Source organism: Sus scrofa, chromosome 1, assembly GCF_054392235.1.
Source record: "Sus scrofa isolate SSC_HxYL_T2T_F1_AM1 chromosome 1, Sscrofa_HxYL_maternal_Yorkshire_Landrace_v2.0, whole genome shotgun sequence".
Lineage (NCBI taxonomy): Eukaryota > Metazoa > Chordata > Mammalia > Artiodactyla > Suidae > Sus > Sus scrofa.
In genome coordinates this window covers 288,967,463-288,978,699 of record NC_139383.1, presented here as the reverse complement: position 1 = coordinate 288,978,699, position 11,237 = coordinate 288,967,463, and the positions used below count along the sequence as shown (strand labels likewise).

The 11,237-nt window shown below is 60.8% G+C and overlaps 2 protein-coding genes across 19 annotated transcripts; one reads left to right on the top strand and one right to left on the bottom strand.

Moving 5' to 3' along the window:
* The first annotated feature begins 802 nt into the window (after positions 1 to 802).
* On the top strand, positions 803 to 3,629 carry CLIC3 (chloride intracellular channel 3). Of its 2 annotated transcripts, none has more exons than XM_085001807.1 (6): positions 803 to 942; positions 2,196 to 2,305; positions 2,388 to 2,513; positions 2,602 to 2,708; positions 2,791 to 2,966; positions 3,043 to 3,629. In XM_085001807.1, exons 2-6 carry the CDS (start codon positions 2,250 to 2,252, stop codon positions 3,199 to 3,201), a joined length of 624 nt encoding a protein of 207 aa, XP_084857933.1. In that variant the 5' UTR covers positions 803 to 942; positions 2,196 to 2,249; the 3' UTR covers positions 3,202 to 3,629. The 2 variants fall into 2 exon arrangements, with proteins under 2 accessions (XP_084857933.1, XP_020936903.1); XM_021081244.2 differs by lacking the exon at positions 803 to 942 and adding an exon at positions 1,372 to 1,426 and having other exon boundaries at positions 3,043 to 3,347.
* Positions 3,630 to 3,835: 206 nt separating this feature from the next.
* PAXX (PAXX non-homologous end joining factor) lies at positions 3,836 to 5,361 on the bottom strand. 17 transcript variants are annotated; one of them, XR_014830874.1, is made up of 7 exons: positions 5,199 to 5,361; positions 4,983 to 5,121; positions 4,769 to 4,818; positions 4,499 to 4,649; positions 4,336 to 4,445; positions 4,117 to 4,201; positions 3,836 to 4,038 (listed from the first exon to the last, which is right to left on the bottom strand). XR_014830874.1 is itself a non-coding variant. In XM_021081232.2 (7 exons), the coding sequence occupies exons 1-7, from the start codon at positions 5,324 to 5,326 to the stop codon at positions 4,016 to 4,018; spliced, it is 726 nt and encodes a 241-aa protein (XP_020936891.1). In that variant the 5' UTR covers positions 5,327 to 5,361; the 3' UTR covers positions 3,836 to 4,015. The 17 variants fall into 17 exon arrangements, 16 of the variants coding, with proteins under 16 accessions (XP_020936891.1, XP_020936890.1, XP_020936892.2 ...); XM_021081232.2 differs by having other exon boundaries at positions 4,499 to 4,689; XM_021081231.2 differs by having other exon boundaries at positions 3,836 to 4,034; positions 4,499 to 4,689.
* Between the last annotated feature and the right edge of the window lie 5,876 nt (positions 5,362 to 11,237).

The following is an 11,237-nucleotide window of genomic DNA, read 5'->3' as shown; positions in this document are numbered from 1 at the left end:
GAATGTGGTCGCCACATTTCTGCCCGTTGCAACCACAAACCGTGTCTTGTTCTGATTTGGTCTAGAAATAAGTGTTCAGCGAAACACACACTCGTGCATTCTGGTGGTGTTTCATTTCCTTCTTTCTGAGCCACCCGTCCCTTCGTGCATTTACCCGTTTCGTTTCCTAACGGACGTGTAAGGGTGCCTGGACCCAGACATCCGCTGGGAGATGCGGGGGGCATCGGGCCTTCCCCAGGGCGGCAGTCTGTGTGCCAGGGAAGGAAGAGATGAGCTGGGTGACACCCCCGCCCCCCACCCCCTGGTTGAGAAGCAGCCCCACGGTGGCGGAAGGGAGGCGGGGGAGGGGAGGCCCAGGCCCCAGAGGGGAGCGGGGTGCCCAGCTCCACAGTCTGTTGAGGTCAGGCCCAGGCTCGCAGGGTGGCCTGTGCCAGGAGCCCTGACCGGGAGGGGCCCGAGCGAAGGGGTGGCGGGAGTCGGGAGGGAGGTGGGGGGTGGCAGGACCAGGCCCTGGGCTGACCGAGGAAGGCGCTGGGTAGATCCCACTTACCGCCACCAGGCGGCGCCGCGCACCCACGGCCCTTCCCGAGGCGCCCCTCCCCCAGGTGCCGGCCCCGGGGAGAGGGGGGGTGGATGCGGCGAGGGGCCCCTTCTGGGGCAGGCAGGTGCAGTTTTGGGGCTGCCAACTCCTCTGACCTCCCCTGCCCTTTTCCTTCCAGTCCAGGGAGCGGGGGCGGGGGGTCAGAAGGTTGTGGCTTCTAACCACCCCCAGCGCGCCCTGGAAGGGTTCTTCCCCTTCCACCAGGTTAAGAGCAGAGGGAAACCCGCCCGAGCCCACCGGGGCGGGGCAGGGCGTGGGGTCGGCGGGGGAAGGACGCCCGAGCCTGGCCCGCCCCCTTGGGCAGGTCTGGAACGCGGGCGCGCCCTCCACCTGACAGCTCGGTAGGTGGGCAGGGGCGGCGGGGGCGGGGGCGCGGGGGGGGGCTTCAAGAGGCTCATCAGCGCCCTGGGAGGCGGCGAGGAAACAGGCCAGGGCCAGGCGGTTCGCGTCTCCCTCCTGCTCCTCGGCTTTCTGGGCGGGTACGCGGCAGGGAGGGCTGTCGGGGCTCCGGTGGGGATGATCCTAGCTCAGAGCTACCCCTCCTAGGCTGGCACCCCTCTTTCCTGACTACCTCTGTCACACCGCCGCCCAGTCCCCCCGTGGAGGCACTCAGGTCCCCCCCACTCCACCCCCGCGGTCACACCCTCGCGCTGGGCACTGAGCCCTGGCAGCCTCGTCAAAGCCTAGGTGACTCCACAGGGCGGGCCCTGGGCTGGGGAGGGCGGGGCGCTCAGGGAGCTTTAAAGAGCTCCAGGTCCCACCCAGGCCCTGCTGCCCCGGCTCCCCACCATGGCCGAGACCGCCAAGCTCCAGCTGTTTGTCAAGGTGCTGGGCCGGGCTGGGGGGAGGTCTCGGGAGGGGGCTGTGCGGGGCGCTGCTCCCGGGGCAGGCTGAGGGGCAAGTCTCTGCACCCTTGCCTGCAGTAGGCCCAGGCTGTCCTCCCCAGGCTGGGGAAGGTGGGTGCAGTGGGGGTGAGGCAGGGGGGAGAAGTGCCGGGAGCCATTCCCAAACGGGTCAGGGGTGGCCCCATCCTGATTCCCAGCCTCCATCTGGGCCAAAGCCCCTCAGAGGGGGTGCGCCAAGCAGGTTGCCAGAGGCCGAGGCCCAGTGGCGGTCGGGATCAATGCAGCAGGAGAGGGGGGCTGTGCCTGGCAGCCCCCTCGGTGCCAAGACCTGTGATCCCTGAGTGGGGGCTGCCAGGTCCTGGGGAGCCCAGGGCAGTGAGATGCCCAGCCTGGCAGGGTGAATCACTTAGAAAACAGCTCACAGTCTTCGGGGCCTGGTGCCCAGGGGCCTGGCCTCTGCTCAGGCTCTGAAGATAAGGGTTGAGGGGCCGAGCCCCGGAGCCAGGGTTTCCTCCCACCCCAAACCCTTGCGCTGGCAGCCTCCAGGCTCTCAGCAGCTCAGCAGCCCTGCCACCTCTCAGGGACCAAGTCAAGGGCCCCCAGCGGCCACTTGTCAGACCGTGCCCAACGGAGGTGCAGCCCTGGCCTCGCTTCAGCTTCTTGGCAGTGGGAGGCCAAGTTTCCCCCAGCCTGGCAGCAGCATTCCTGGGCTGGCTCCCTGCCCTGACACCCCTCCACTCCCCTGCCAGGCGAGTGAGGACGGCGAGAGCGTGGGTCACTGTCCTTCGTGTCAGAGGCTCTTCATGATCCTGCTTCTCAAGGGCGTGCCCTTCACCCTCACCACCGTGGACACCCGCAGGTGGGCCCCTGCCCCAGGAAGCCCCCCGGCCTCTGCCCTCCTCAGGCTGGCCAGCCGCTTCCCTCCCGCCTTGTGCCCACAGGTGCCCAGATGTGCTGAAGGACTTTGCCCCGGGCTCACAGCTGCCCATCCTGCTCTACGATGGTGAAGCCAAAACAGACACACTGCAGATTGAGGAGTTTCTGGAGGAGACGCTGGGCCCCCCAGAGTGAGGGGCGGGGGGGGGGGAGCGGGAGGCACAAAGATGGGTGTCCCCGGAAGGGTAGCATGGGTCTGACTGGAACCCTTCTCCCCAGATTCCCCAGCCTGGCCCCCAGATACCGAGAGTCCACGGCCGCGGGCAACGATGTCTTCCACAAATTCTCTGCCTTCATCAAGAACCCGCTGCCCGCGCAGGACGATGGTGAGGAGGGTCTGGAGCCCCGGGAGGCCGGGGGGGGGGGGGTGGCGCCCCAGGCCCTGACCTCACCGTCCCCCCGCCCCAGCCCTGTACCAGCAGCTGCTGCGCGCCCTCGCCAAGCTGGATGGCTACCTGCGCGCGCCCCTGGAGCACGAGCTGGCACGGGAGCCGCAGCTGCGCGAGTCCCGCCGCCGCTTTCTGGACGGCGACCAGCTCACGCTGGCGGACTGCGGCCTGCTGCCCAAGCTGCACGTCGTGAACGTGAGCGCCGGAGGGACGGGACGGGACGGGCGGGTCGGACCCCCGAGGAGACCCTGACCGCGCCCTCCGCCCGCAGACGGTGTGCTCGCACTTCCGCCAGGCGCCCATCCCCGCGGAGCTGCGTGGCGTCTGCCGCTACCTGGACAGCGCCCTGCAGGAGAAAGAGTTCAAGTACACGTGCCCGCACAGCGCCGAGATCCTGGCGGCCTACCGGCCCGCCGTGCGCCCCCGCTAGCGCCCGCCTCCGCCGCCACGGCGCCCACTCCCCCGCAGCCCCATACAGGCATCGCCTCCGTGTGTGTGTAGGGACGTCCCGGCCCCCAGGCCCGCAAGGTCTGCCACCCCCAACTGCCACTGTGAGCCGCGCCGCCTCACACCACAGCCCAGAAGGACAGGCAGAGCGCCCGGTCTGCGGTCCGCCTGCCCAGAGAGCGGGCGCGGTCAGGGATGGCGTCAGGGATGCAGGGACTGGATTGGGCTCCCAAACCAGTCAGGCCAGGGCGGGGCGGCAGGACGGCCGAGGAGGGTGGGAGCTGGGCCCCGGCTGGGCAAGGGCGGGCCTCCATTCCTCAGTTCTGCCCCAGGTGGCAGGCAGGCAGGCAGGCCACCCCCATCTCCCACAGGACCTCCTGAGTTCATCTGTGTGGGGCCTACATCAGCGAGGCAGGGCTCCAGCCCCTCGGCAGCCCCGCCCCGCCCTGCCCCCGCCCCGCCCGGCACAGCCCCCCCCAGCTTCTGGGCTGGCCAGGCAGGAGCAGGCCACCAGGGAGCAGAGCCTCGGGCACCTGTTTAGGTGCTGCAGCCCGTGCCCAGATGGCAGGCGGGGGAATCCCTGAGCCCTCTCCCGGAGCCGGAGCCCAGCCATGACCTCGGCCAGATAAAGATGTTTATTTGCTGGGGAAGGGGCTGGGGGAGCAGGTGTTTTCGTGCTGGGCAGCAGGATGGGCAGGCGCCCGTGGCAGGGCCTCAGGGGCTGCCCCTCCTCTCATGGACAGACTCCTGAGGGCCATGACCGCACTCTTTGCTGCACTTTCAGGGGTCATCGAAGTCTACACCACCAGCGGGTTTCTTCCTGGGAGAGAAGAGGGGGTGGCATTATGGGGGTGGAGGGGCTAAACCCTGGGCACAGGAGGCAAGGGTGGCGGGGCACCTCTTGAAGCCGGGGTTGATGAGAGACTCTCCTGGGCACCGTCTCTTGACCCCAGGTCCAGGGCCACCTCTCTGAGGATCCAGGTCTGGGGGAAACAGGAAGGGGGGGCTCCTGAATCCAGCGGGATCCGAGGGCCACACACATAGATCCTTCCTCTGGAGGCTGAGCCTTGCTCTGGGGAAACCGAGCCCCAATCCAAGTCCTGGTAACAGGCCTTACCTGGCAAGAAGTGCTGAGAGCCCACCTGCCAGGGGCTCTTGCGGGGGCTGGTGGATGTCTCCTCCTCCGCAGCTGGGGGAAAGCAGAAATGGAGGCGCGGGTAGGGGGACCTGAGAGAAGATGTGAGACCCCCCCCACCCCCCCCACCACCACCCCCGCTTACCTGCCAGCTGCCGCTCCAAGCTGCACAGGCGCTCTGCCAGGCCCAGTGTCAGTGCCCGCAACCTGGAGGCTGCCTCCGGGCCAGGCACCTTGGAGAGGTCAAAGTCCAGCGGTGAGGGCCCCCCAGAGAGGGTCAGGGATGCCCTGTCGTCCTGGAAGGTGAGAGTCACAGCTTGCTGCTCACAGGCTGCCCTACGAAAGGAGGGGGCCTGAGTGCCGTGGGCAGACCCACTCGCTCCCCCCGACCCTTCCTCCCTGCTCAGGGGCTCACCTGAAGCGGGGGGTGATGTCTTCAGCCGCACTCAGGCCAAAACGGGCTTTCTACGGGGCACAGGGACTGGTCACCAGGTGCCTGGGACCCTAGAACCACTGGGGACACCCCAAATCTGCCCGACCCAGAGCCGCGCGGGACCGATTTTGGGACTAGAGCTACAGAGCTGTGGGAAGGGCGCTCAGACCCTTCCGGGGGGGGGGGGGTCCCAGACCCTTCGATCCCATAGGCGGGCAGCGCTGCCGTGTGGGGTGCTGGGGGCGACCGGCCGTCCGGAAGCCCCGTTACCCACGAGGGCCGCCAGGCTGTCCGGCGTGAAGCAGGTGCTCCAAAGCTCCGCGGCGTCCGTCACACTGCGAGAGAGACGGGCTGTCAGGCGGCCCGCACAGCTGCGGGCACCCCTCACCGCCCCGCAGGCCCCGCTACTCACTAGAGGTTGAAACCGCCACGTCCCCCGGCCCCACTTCCCTCCCCCTCGCAGTAGCACACGAAGCGCGGGGGTCCAGGGCCCGGCGGCAGCGTGCAGAGCGGCGGCGGCGGCAGGGGCGGCGGCACCATGGCACCTAGGCGGACGGAGGGACCCGGCGGGCACCGCCGTGGGCCTAGGGCGCCTGCGCGGGTGGACGTCTTCCGGCGCGGGGGCGGGGCCTGCGCCGGAGGGCGGGCTTGGGGGTGGGGCAGAGGCGAGCGTGGCCCACCGGGTCTGCACGGGGCGGGGCTTAGGGTCCCGGACTCGCGGGGTGGGCGGGGCTTAGGGCGTGGGCGGGGCTCACCAGGAGGGGCTTAGTTATGAGGCGGTGCCTGAGCCGGTTGAGGCGGGGCTTCGCGCTCGGGGCGGGGCTCCCGGGCTGACCTGTCCTGAGCGCCTTTCCCCCATGACAGGGGCTGCGCAGCGCGGTCCCCTTGGGTGCCCCTGGAGCCTTATCCACGGCTGAGTCCTGGGTTCCCTCCTTCACGTAAACCCTGGCCGGGCGCAGGCCCCAGCAGCCACCGCTCAGGCCTCAGATTGCTTTGACCCCTTTGCTGGTCCCTGCGGCTTCCCCCTGGCCTCTGCTTCCCATGGTCACCTGTAACAGGTCAGAACACGAAAGTGAATAAAGCATGGCGCAAGTGCAGAAGGCCTCCCCACTCGTTCATCCATTCCACCGTGTTTACCCAGCTCCTCCTCTTTGCCGCGCGGGACCCCTTCATCCACAGACAAGGGCTCTGATCTCCTGGGGCTTTCGAGAACTCATAAACGAAACATGAAATTCTCAGGCCCTCACAAGTGCCTCTTTGAGCTGAGACCTGGAAGAAGAGAGGGATGGAGCATGGAGCGTGCCAGGCAAGGGGGTGCCAGGCAGGGGGCAGCTACTAAAGAAGCCCCACAGTGGACACAGCATTTGTGCTCCGGGCTTGGCAAGAAGGCCAGGGTGACCACTCCGTGGCCATAGGGAGAGTGGCAGATGGGTTTGTAGGCTATGCTAACCTGCACTTCAAGTATGCCTGCAGCCAAGCCTGCCCCACGGGCCACCTTCTCCTGTTACACAGCCCTCAGCCACCCCCACCCCACTCTACCTGGTGCCTCAGGATCTTTGCATATGCTGCTGCCTCTGCCGGGCTCACTCTTTCCCAGAGGCACCTGCTCCCTTCAGGTCTTTACTCAAAAGTCACCTGCTCAGTGAGGCTCTCCCTGTAGTTTTTGTTTTGTTTTGTTTTGTTTTGTTTTTTGTTTTGCTTTTGAGGGCTGCACCTGCAGCATATGGAAGTTCCCAGGCTAGGTGCTGAATTGGAGCTGCCGCTGCCGGCCTACACTGCAGCCACTGCAACACCAGATCCAAGCTGCATCTACGACCTACACCACAGCTCACAGCAGTGCCGGGTCCTTAACCCACTGAGCGAGGCCAGGGATCGAACCGGCAACCTCACAGTTCCTAGTCGGATTCGTTTCCACTGCGCCACAATGGCAACGCCTCCCTGCCTTTTTATATACAATTTCGACACGCTATCCTGCATCTCATGTCCTCTCTCCTCATTGATTTACTTGCTTTCCAAGTGAATTGCTATATAAAGTGCATTCTGATTGACGGATTGTGGCGGCGGACTCTAAGATGGCCCAACCCTGCCTGCCGCCGTGTTCTCACCTTTGTGCAGCTCCCCTGGACTGAGTAACTGGCTTCTAGCCGATGGAACACGGCGGAATATGGGCTGTCACTGCTTTCTTCCTCTGGAATTGCTCACCATGACATGCGGCCGCTCTGTGGAGAATCCATGTGGCAAAGGACCGCGGCCTGGCCAACAACCGGTGGGACACAGGTCCCCTCCCAGCCCAGCCTTCGGATGTGAACGCAGCCCCAGCCAGTGGCTTGACGGCAGCCTTGCAAGATCTTGGCCAGAGCGCCCAGCACCAGAGTCCTGATGCTCAGAACCTGGGGGCCGCACGTGCTTGTTGTTTTAAGCCCCTGAGTTTGGGGACATTCTGCTTGTCAGCCGCAGGGCACGAATGCGGTTGTTTTTCTTCTTTATTCCCATTTCCCCCAGGAGGTCCACATGGCAGGACTTTCTGTCTGTGTCATTTGCCACCGTATCTTCAGGGTGGCCTCAGTGCCTAACTCATAACTATTGCAAAAGAATGAACGCAGAGCTGGGGAGGATTTAAGCGGGGGTGGGGTGGGGAGTGGCCCTTCTGCCTCATGCTTTGGAGCCCACGTTGAGTGCCTTGAGGAGAGGGGACCGAGGGCTGCTGAGGTCCTCGGGGCAGAGCCGATGAAGGCAGGGCCAGGGGCTCAGAGTGGAGAGGAGAGAGGTGGGGAGGGAGGGACCAAGGCGGATCCCTGCCTTTGCGGGGGGGTGGAAGCGCCCCTCGCAAGACGAGAGGGCCAGGGCGTGTGCACCCTCCGTCATGTGGCTTCTGCTGGAGATGAGTAGAAGCTGCCGTGGACACAGACTCTCGTCCAGAGGAGGGTCCATCCAGAGATGCGAGTGTGGCATCACCAGCCACGATGGGAACTCCCCGACTCCGTTTTAAATGAGGTTTCTGTTCATCAATCTTTACATTTCCCACCTCCTTTCTTCATTAATTTTATGTTATGTTATTTATTTATTCTGCCTTTTGCCACAGCATGCAGCAGCTCGATGGGGGATCTCAATTCCCAGACCAGGGACTGAACCCAGGCTGCAGCAGTGAAAGTGCCTATTTCTAACCACTGGACCACAGGGAGTGCTTAGGTTTCTCCTCTTTGATGGACAGCTTTCTCTAGAAGCACTGCTGATCAGCACAGGCTCTTGGGTTTTTTTCCTGTATTTGGTGACTTATTGTCCCTTGATGCCAGGAAGGATTTTTCCTGGGTGTTGTGTCCCGCGTGGAAAAGAAAGCCCACAGGTTGGAAACCTATGGAGGTGGAATTCGAGTACCGAGGAGGAGGAGGGGGGCGTTCTCAGGGTTTCCCTTCAGGGCCTGTCTTCGTCCACATATTGAGCGCTCGGGAAGTCCTTCTGGGGTATACATTGTTTGGTTTGAACTTTATGCTAATTAGAGCAGACAGTCCTGCCGCCTGTCAAACATCAGCTGTACATCTGCTTTAACCACAGAAAAGGGAGGAGGAGGAACCCCTGTCCAAGTACCAAGGACATTTTCTGCAGAACTGGAACGAAGTGTTTGGAAGTACGAAAGACCCAGAATAGTCAGATATTCTGAGAAAGAAAAATGGAGCTGGAGGAATCGGGCTCCCTGACTTCAGGCTATACTACAAAGCTACGGTCATCAGAACTGTAAGGCACTGGCACAAAGACAGAAATATAGATCGTGGAACAGGACAGAAAGCCCAGAATTCAACCCACGCACCTACAGCCAACTCCTCTGCGACAAAGGAGGCAAGAATATACAAGGGAGAAAGGACAGCTTGTTCAATAAGTGGTGCTGGGAAAACGGGACAGCCACAGGGAAAAGAATGAAATGAGAACACTCCCTAACACCAGACACGAAAATCAACTCCAAATGGATCAAAGACCTAGACAGAAGACCAGACACTATCAAACTCCTAGAGGAAAACATAGGCCGAACACTCTCTGACATAAACCAGAGCAATATCTTCTCAGATCCACTTCTTAGAGTAATGGCAAAAATAAATAAATAATAGGACTTAATCCAGCTTAAAAGTTTCTGCACACCAAGGAAATCCTAAAGAAAACAAAAAGACAACCCACAGAAAGGGAGAAAATATTTGTAAATGAAGCGATTGACAAGGGATTAATCTCTAAAATGTACCAACACCTTCTGCAGCTCCAGACCAAAAAAACAAAAAACCCCATCTAAACAGACAGTTCTCCAAAGACGCCATGCAGATGGCCAAGAAAGCTATGGGAAGATGCTCAGCATCACTCATCATTAGAGAAATGCAGATTAAAACCACTCTGAGGTACCATCTTACACCAGCCAGAATGGCCATCATCCAAAAGTCTACAAACAATGAGTGCCAGAGAGGGTGTGGAGAAAAAGGAACCCCGTTACACTGTGGGTGGGAATGTAAATTGGTGCAACCACCTGTGGAAAGCAGTATGGAGAGTCCTCAGAAAACTAAACATAGAACTAACTACCATTTTGATCCAGCAATCCCACTCCTGGGCATCTACCCAGAGAAAACCACGACTCGCAAAGACACATGTACTCCAGTGTTCATTGCAGCACTATTTGCAATGGCCAAGACATGGAAACAACCTCAATGTCCATCGACAGAGGAGTGGATCCAGAAGATGTGGTACATATACACCACGGAATATGACTCAGCCATTAAAAGGAACGAAATACCAGCATTTGCAGCAACAGGGATGGACCTAGAAATTCTCATGCCAAGTGAAGTCAGTCAGGCAGTGAGACACCAACATCATATGCTCTCACTCACAGGTGGACTCTACAACAAGGACACCATGAACTTCTTTGCAGAACAGATACAGACTCGCAGACCTTGAAAAACTTATGGTTTCCGAAGGAGACAGTTCCGGGGGTGGCGGGATGCGCTGGGGGTTTGGGAAGGAAATGCAATAAAATTGGGTTGTGATGATGGTTGTACACCTATAAATGTAATTGAGTAATAAAAAATGCTATATATATTTTTTAAAGGAGGAGCAGGAGGAAGAAGGGGGAGGAGAGCGCATTACCCGACTGCTTAGAATGTCCGCTTTGAGGACAGGAATAAATGCCCCCTGCTGCCCACTCCCCTCTCCCATGACACCAACGCTAGAATTCCTTCAAAGATGAGATTCCCGCTCAGACTCCAAGGTCGTGCTCACCTGCCGTGTATCTGCTAATCCGTTAGGAATCATCAAAGAAGGACACCTACCCCTGTCGAGTTTGATGTTTACTCGTTGTTCTGACAACATATAAAACCGTGGTTCGGGCACCCAGCATGGAGCCGGGTGGCTGTTGTGGATATGGTTTCCGACAGTTCCTGCCTCCCCCGGGGCCTTGGATTTTCTGAGCTGTATCAGACTCAGGGACATCACCAGCTGCTCTCAAAACAGTATCTGCCAGCCGCCACCAGCTGCAGACTTACGGTCTCAAGTTCTCCCAGGTAACTGTGCATTCGAGACCTAACCCAGCCCTGCTTAACAAGCATCCGTACATCTTGCCAGCTCCAATCCTAATTCTTGACAAACAGCTTGTATAACTTTGCAATTTTGCCTGTATAAGCCTCTCGCATTTTGTAGCCTGGGACACACACAGGTCAAGGGCTTCTTAGATCTGTTTCCTGGGCTGCAATCCTCAGTTTAACTCAAAGAAAAGTTTTCTATTCCTACTGTCGATGAGAATAATCAAAAACCAATCTGAGTTGATTGAAAGAGGGTTGGGGAAAAAACGACATTGATTAGGAAAAAAAAAAAGACAAGTTCCCCAGTGGCCTAGCAGTTAAGGATTGTGGCCGAAACAAAACTTGCACAAGCAAAGAAAAAAAAGAGGGAGGGGGAGGAGAGCCCCTGCAGCTCCTCAGAGCAGGGCCTGGGACTCGGAGGACGCGGGGAAGCCTGGTTAGAGGGCGCAAGGCGCCCCAGTGCTCAAGCTTGTCACAGTCCTTTTCCCAGTGTCCTGGCTCTTTGCAATAATAGCCGTGGGGCCAGAGGAGGGCCGATCCGGGGGCCTTTGCTGGCCACCTAAGGACTTTGGCCTGTCCTCTCAGTGAGACGGGGCCTGCGGAAGCAGTGGTGCGCAGACGAGGGCCGGAACCCGCGGATCTTAGATGTGCACCCCTGCCCTGGGCTCCCCGGTGGAGAACGGGCTGAGGGCTGCCCCCGTGTGGCCAGAGAGGGGATTGCGGGACAGGAAGAGCCAGGGCTGCTGTGCAGGTGCTGGGGGAGGAGCCTTTCTGGGTCCAGAGGGGCCCTGGGGGGCTGCCCTGCCCCGGGGGAGCCTCCCTGGGAAGGAAGGGTGTCCATGAGGCCATGAAGGGCAAACCAGCCCCTCTTCATTCCAGATCCTCCCCAGGGGACCGGGGCG

Coding starts and splice junctions, on each gene's coding strand:
- CLIC3 (XM_021081244.2), top strand. CDS start 1,391: ATGGCCGAGACCGCCAAGCTCCAGCTGTTTGTCAAG. Junction 2,306..2,387: donor ACCACCGTGGACACCCGCAG/GTGGGCCCCTGC, acceptor TTGTGCCCACAG/GTGCCCAGATGTGCTGAAGG. Junction 2,514..2,601: donor GAGACGCTGGGCCCCCCAGA/GTGAGGGGCGGG, acceptor CCTTCTCCCCAG/ATTCCCCAGCCTGGCCCCCA.
- PAXX (XM_021081231.2), bottom strand. CDS start 5,326: ATGGTGCCGCCGCCCCTGCCGCCGCCGCCGCTCTGCACGCTGCCGCCG. Junction 4,690..4,768: donor GACATCACCCCCCGCTTCAG/GTGAGCCCCTGA, acceptor CTCCTTTCGTAG/GGCAGCCTGTGAGCAGCAAG. Junction 4,202..4,335: donor CTCTCAGCACTTCTTGCCAG/GTAAGGCCTGTT, acceptor TGTTTCCCCCAG/ACCTGGATCCTCAGAGAGGT.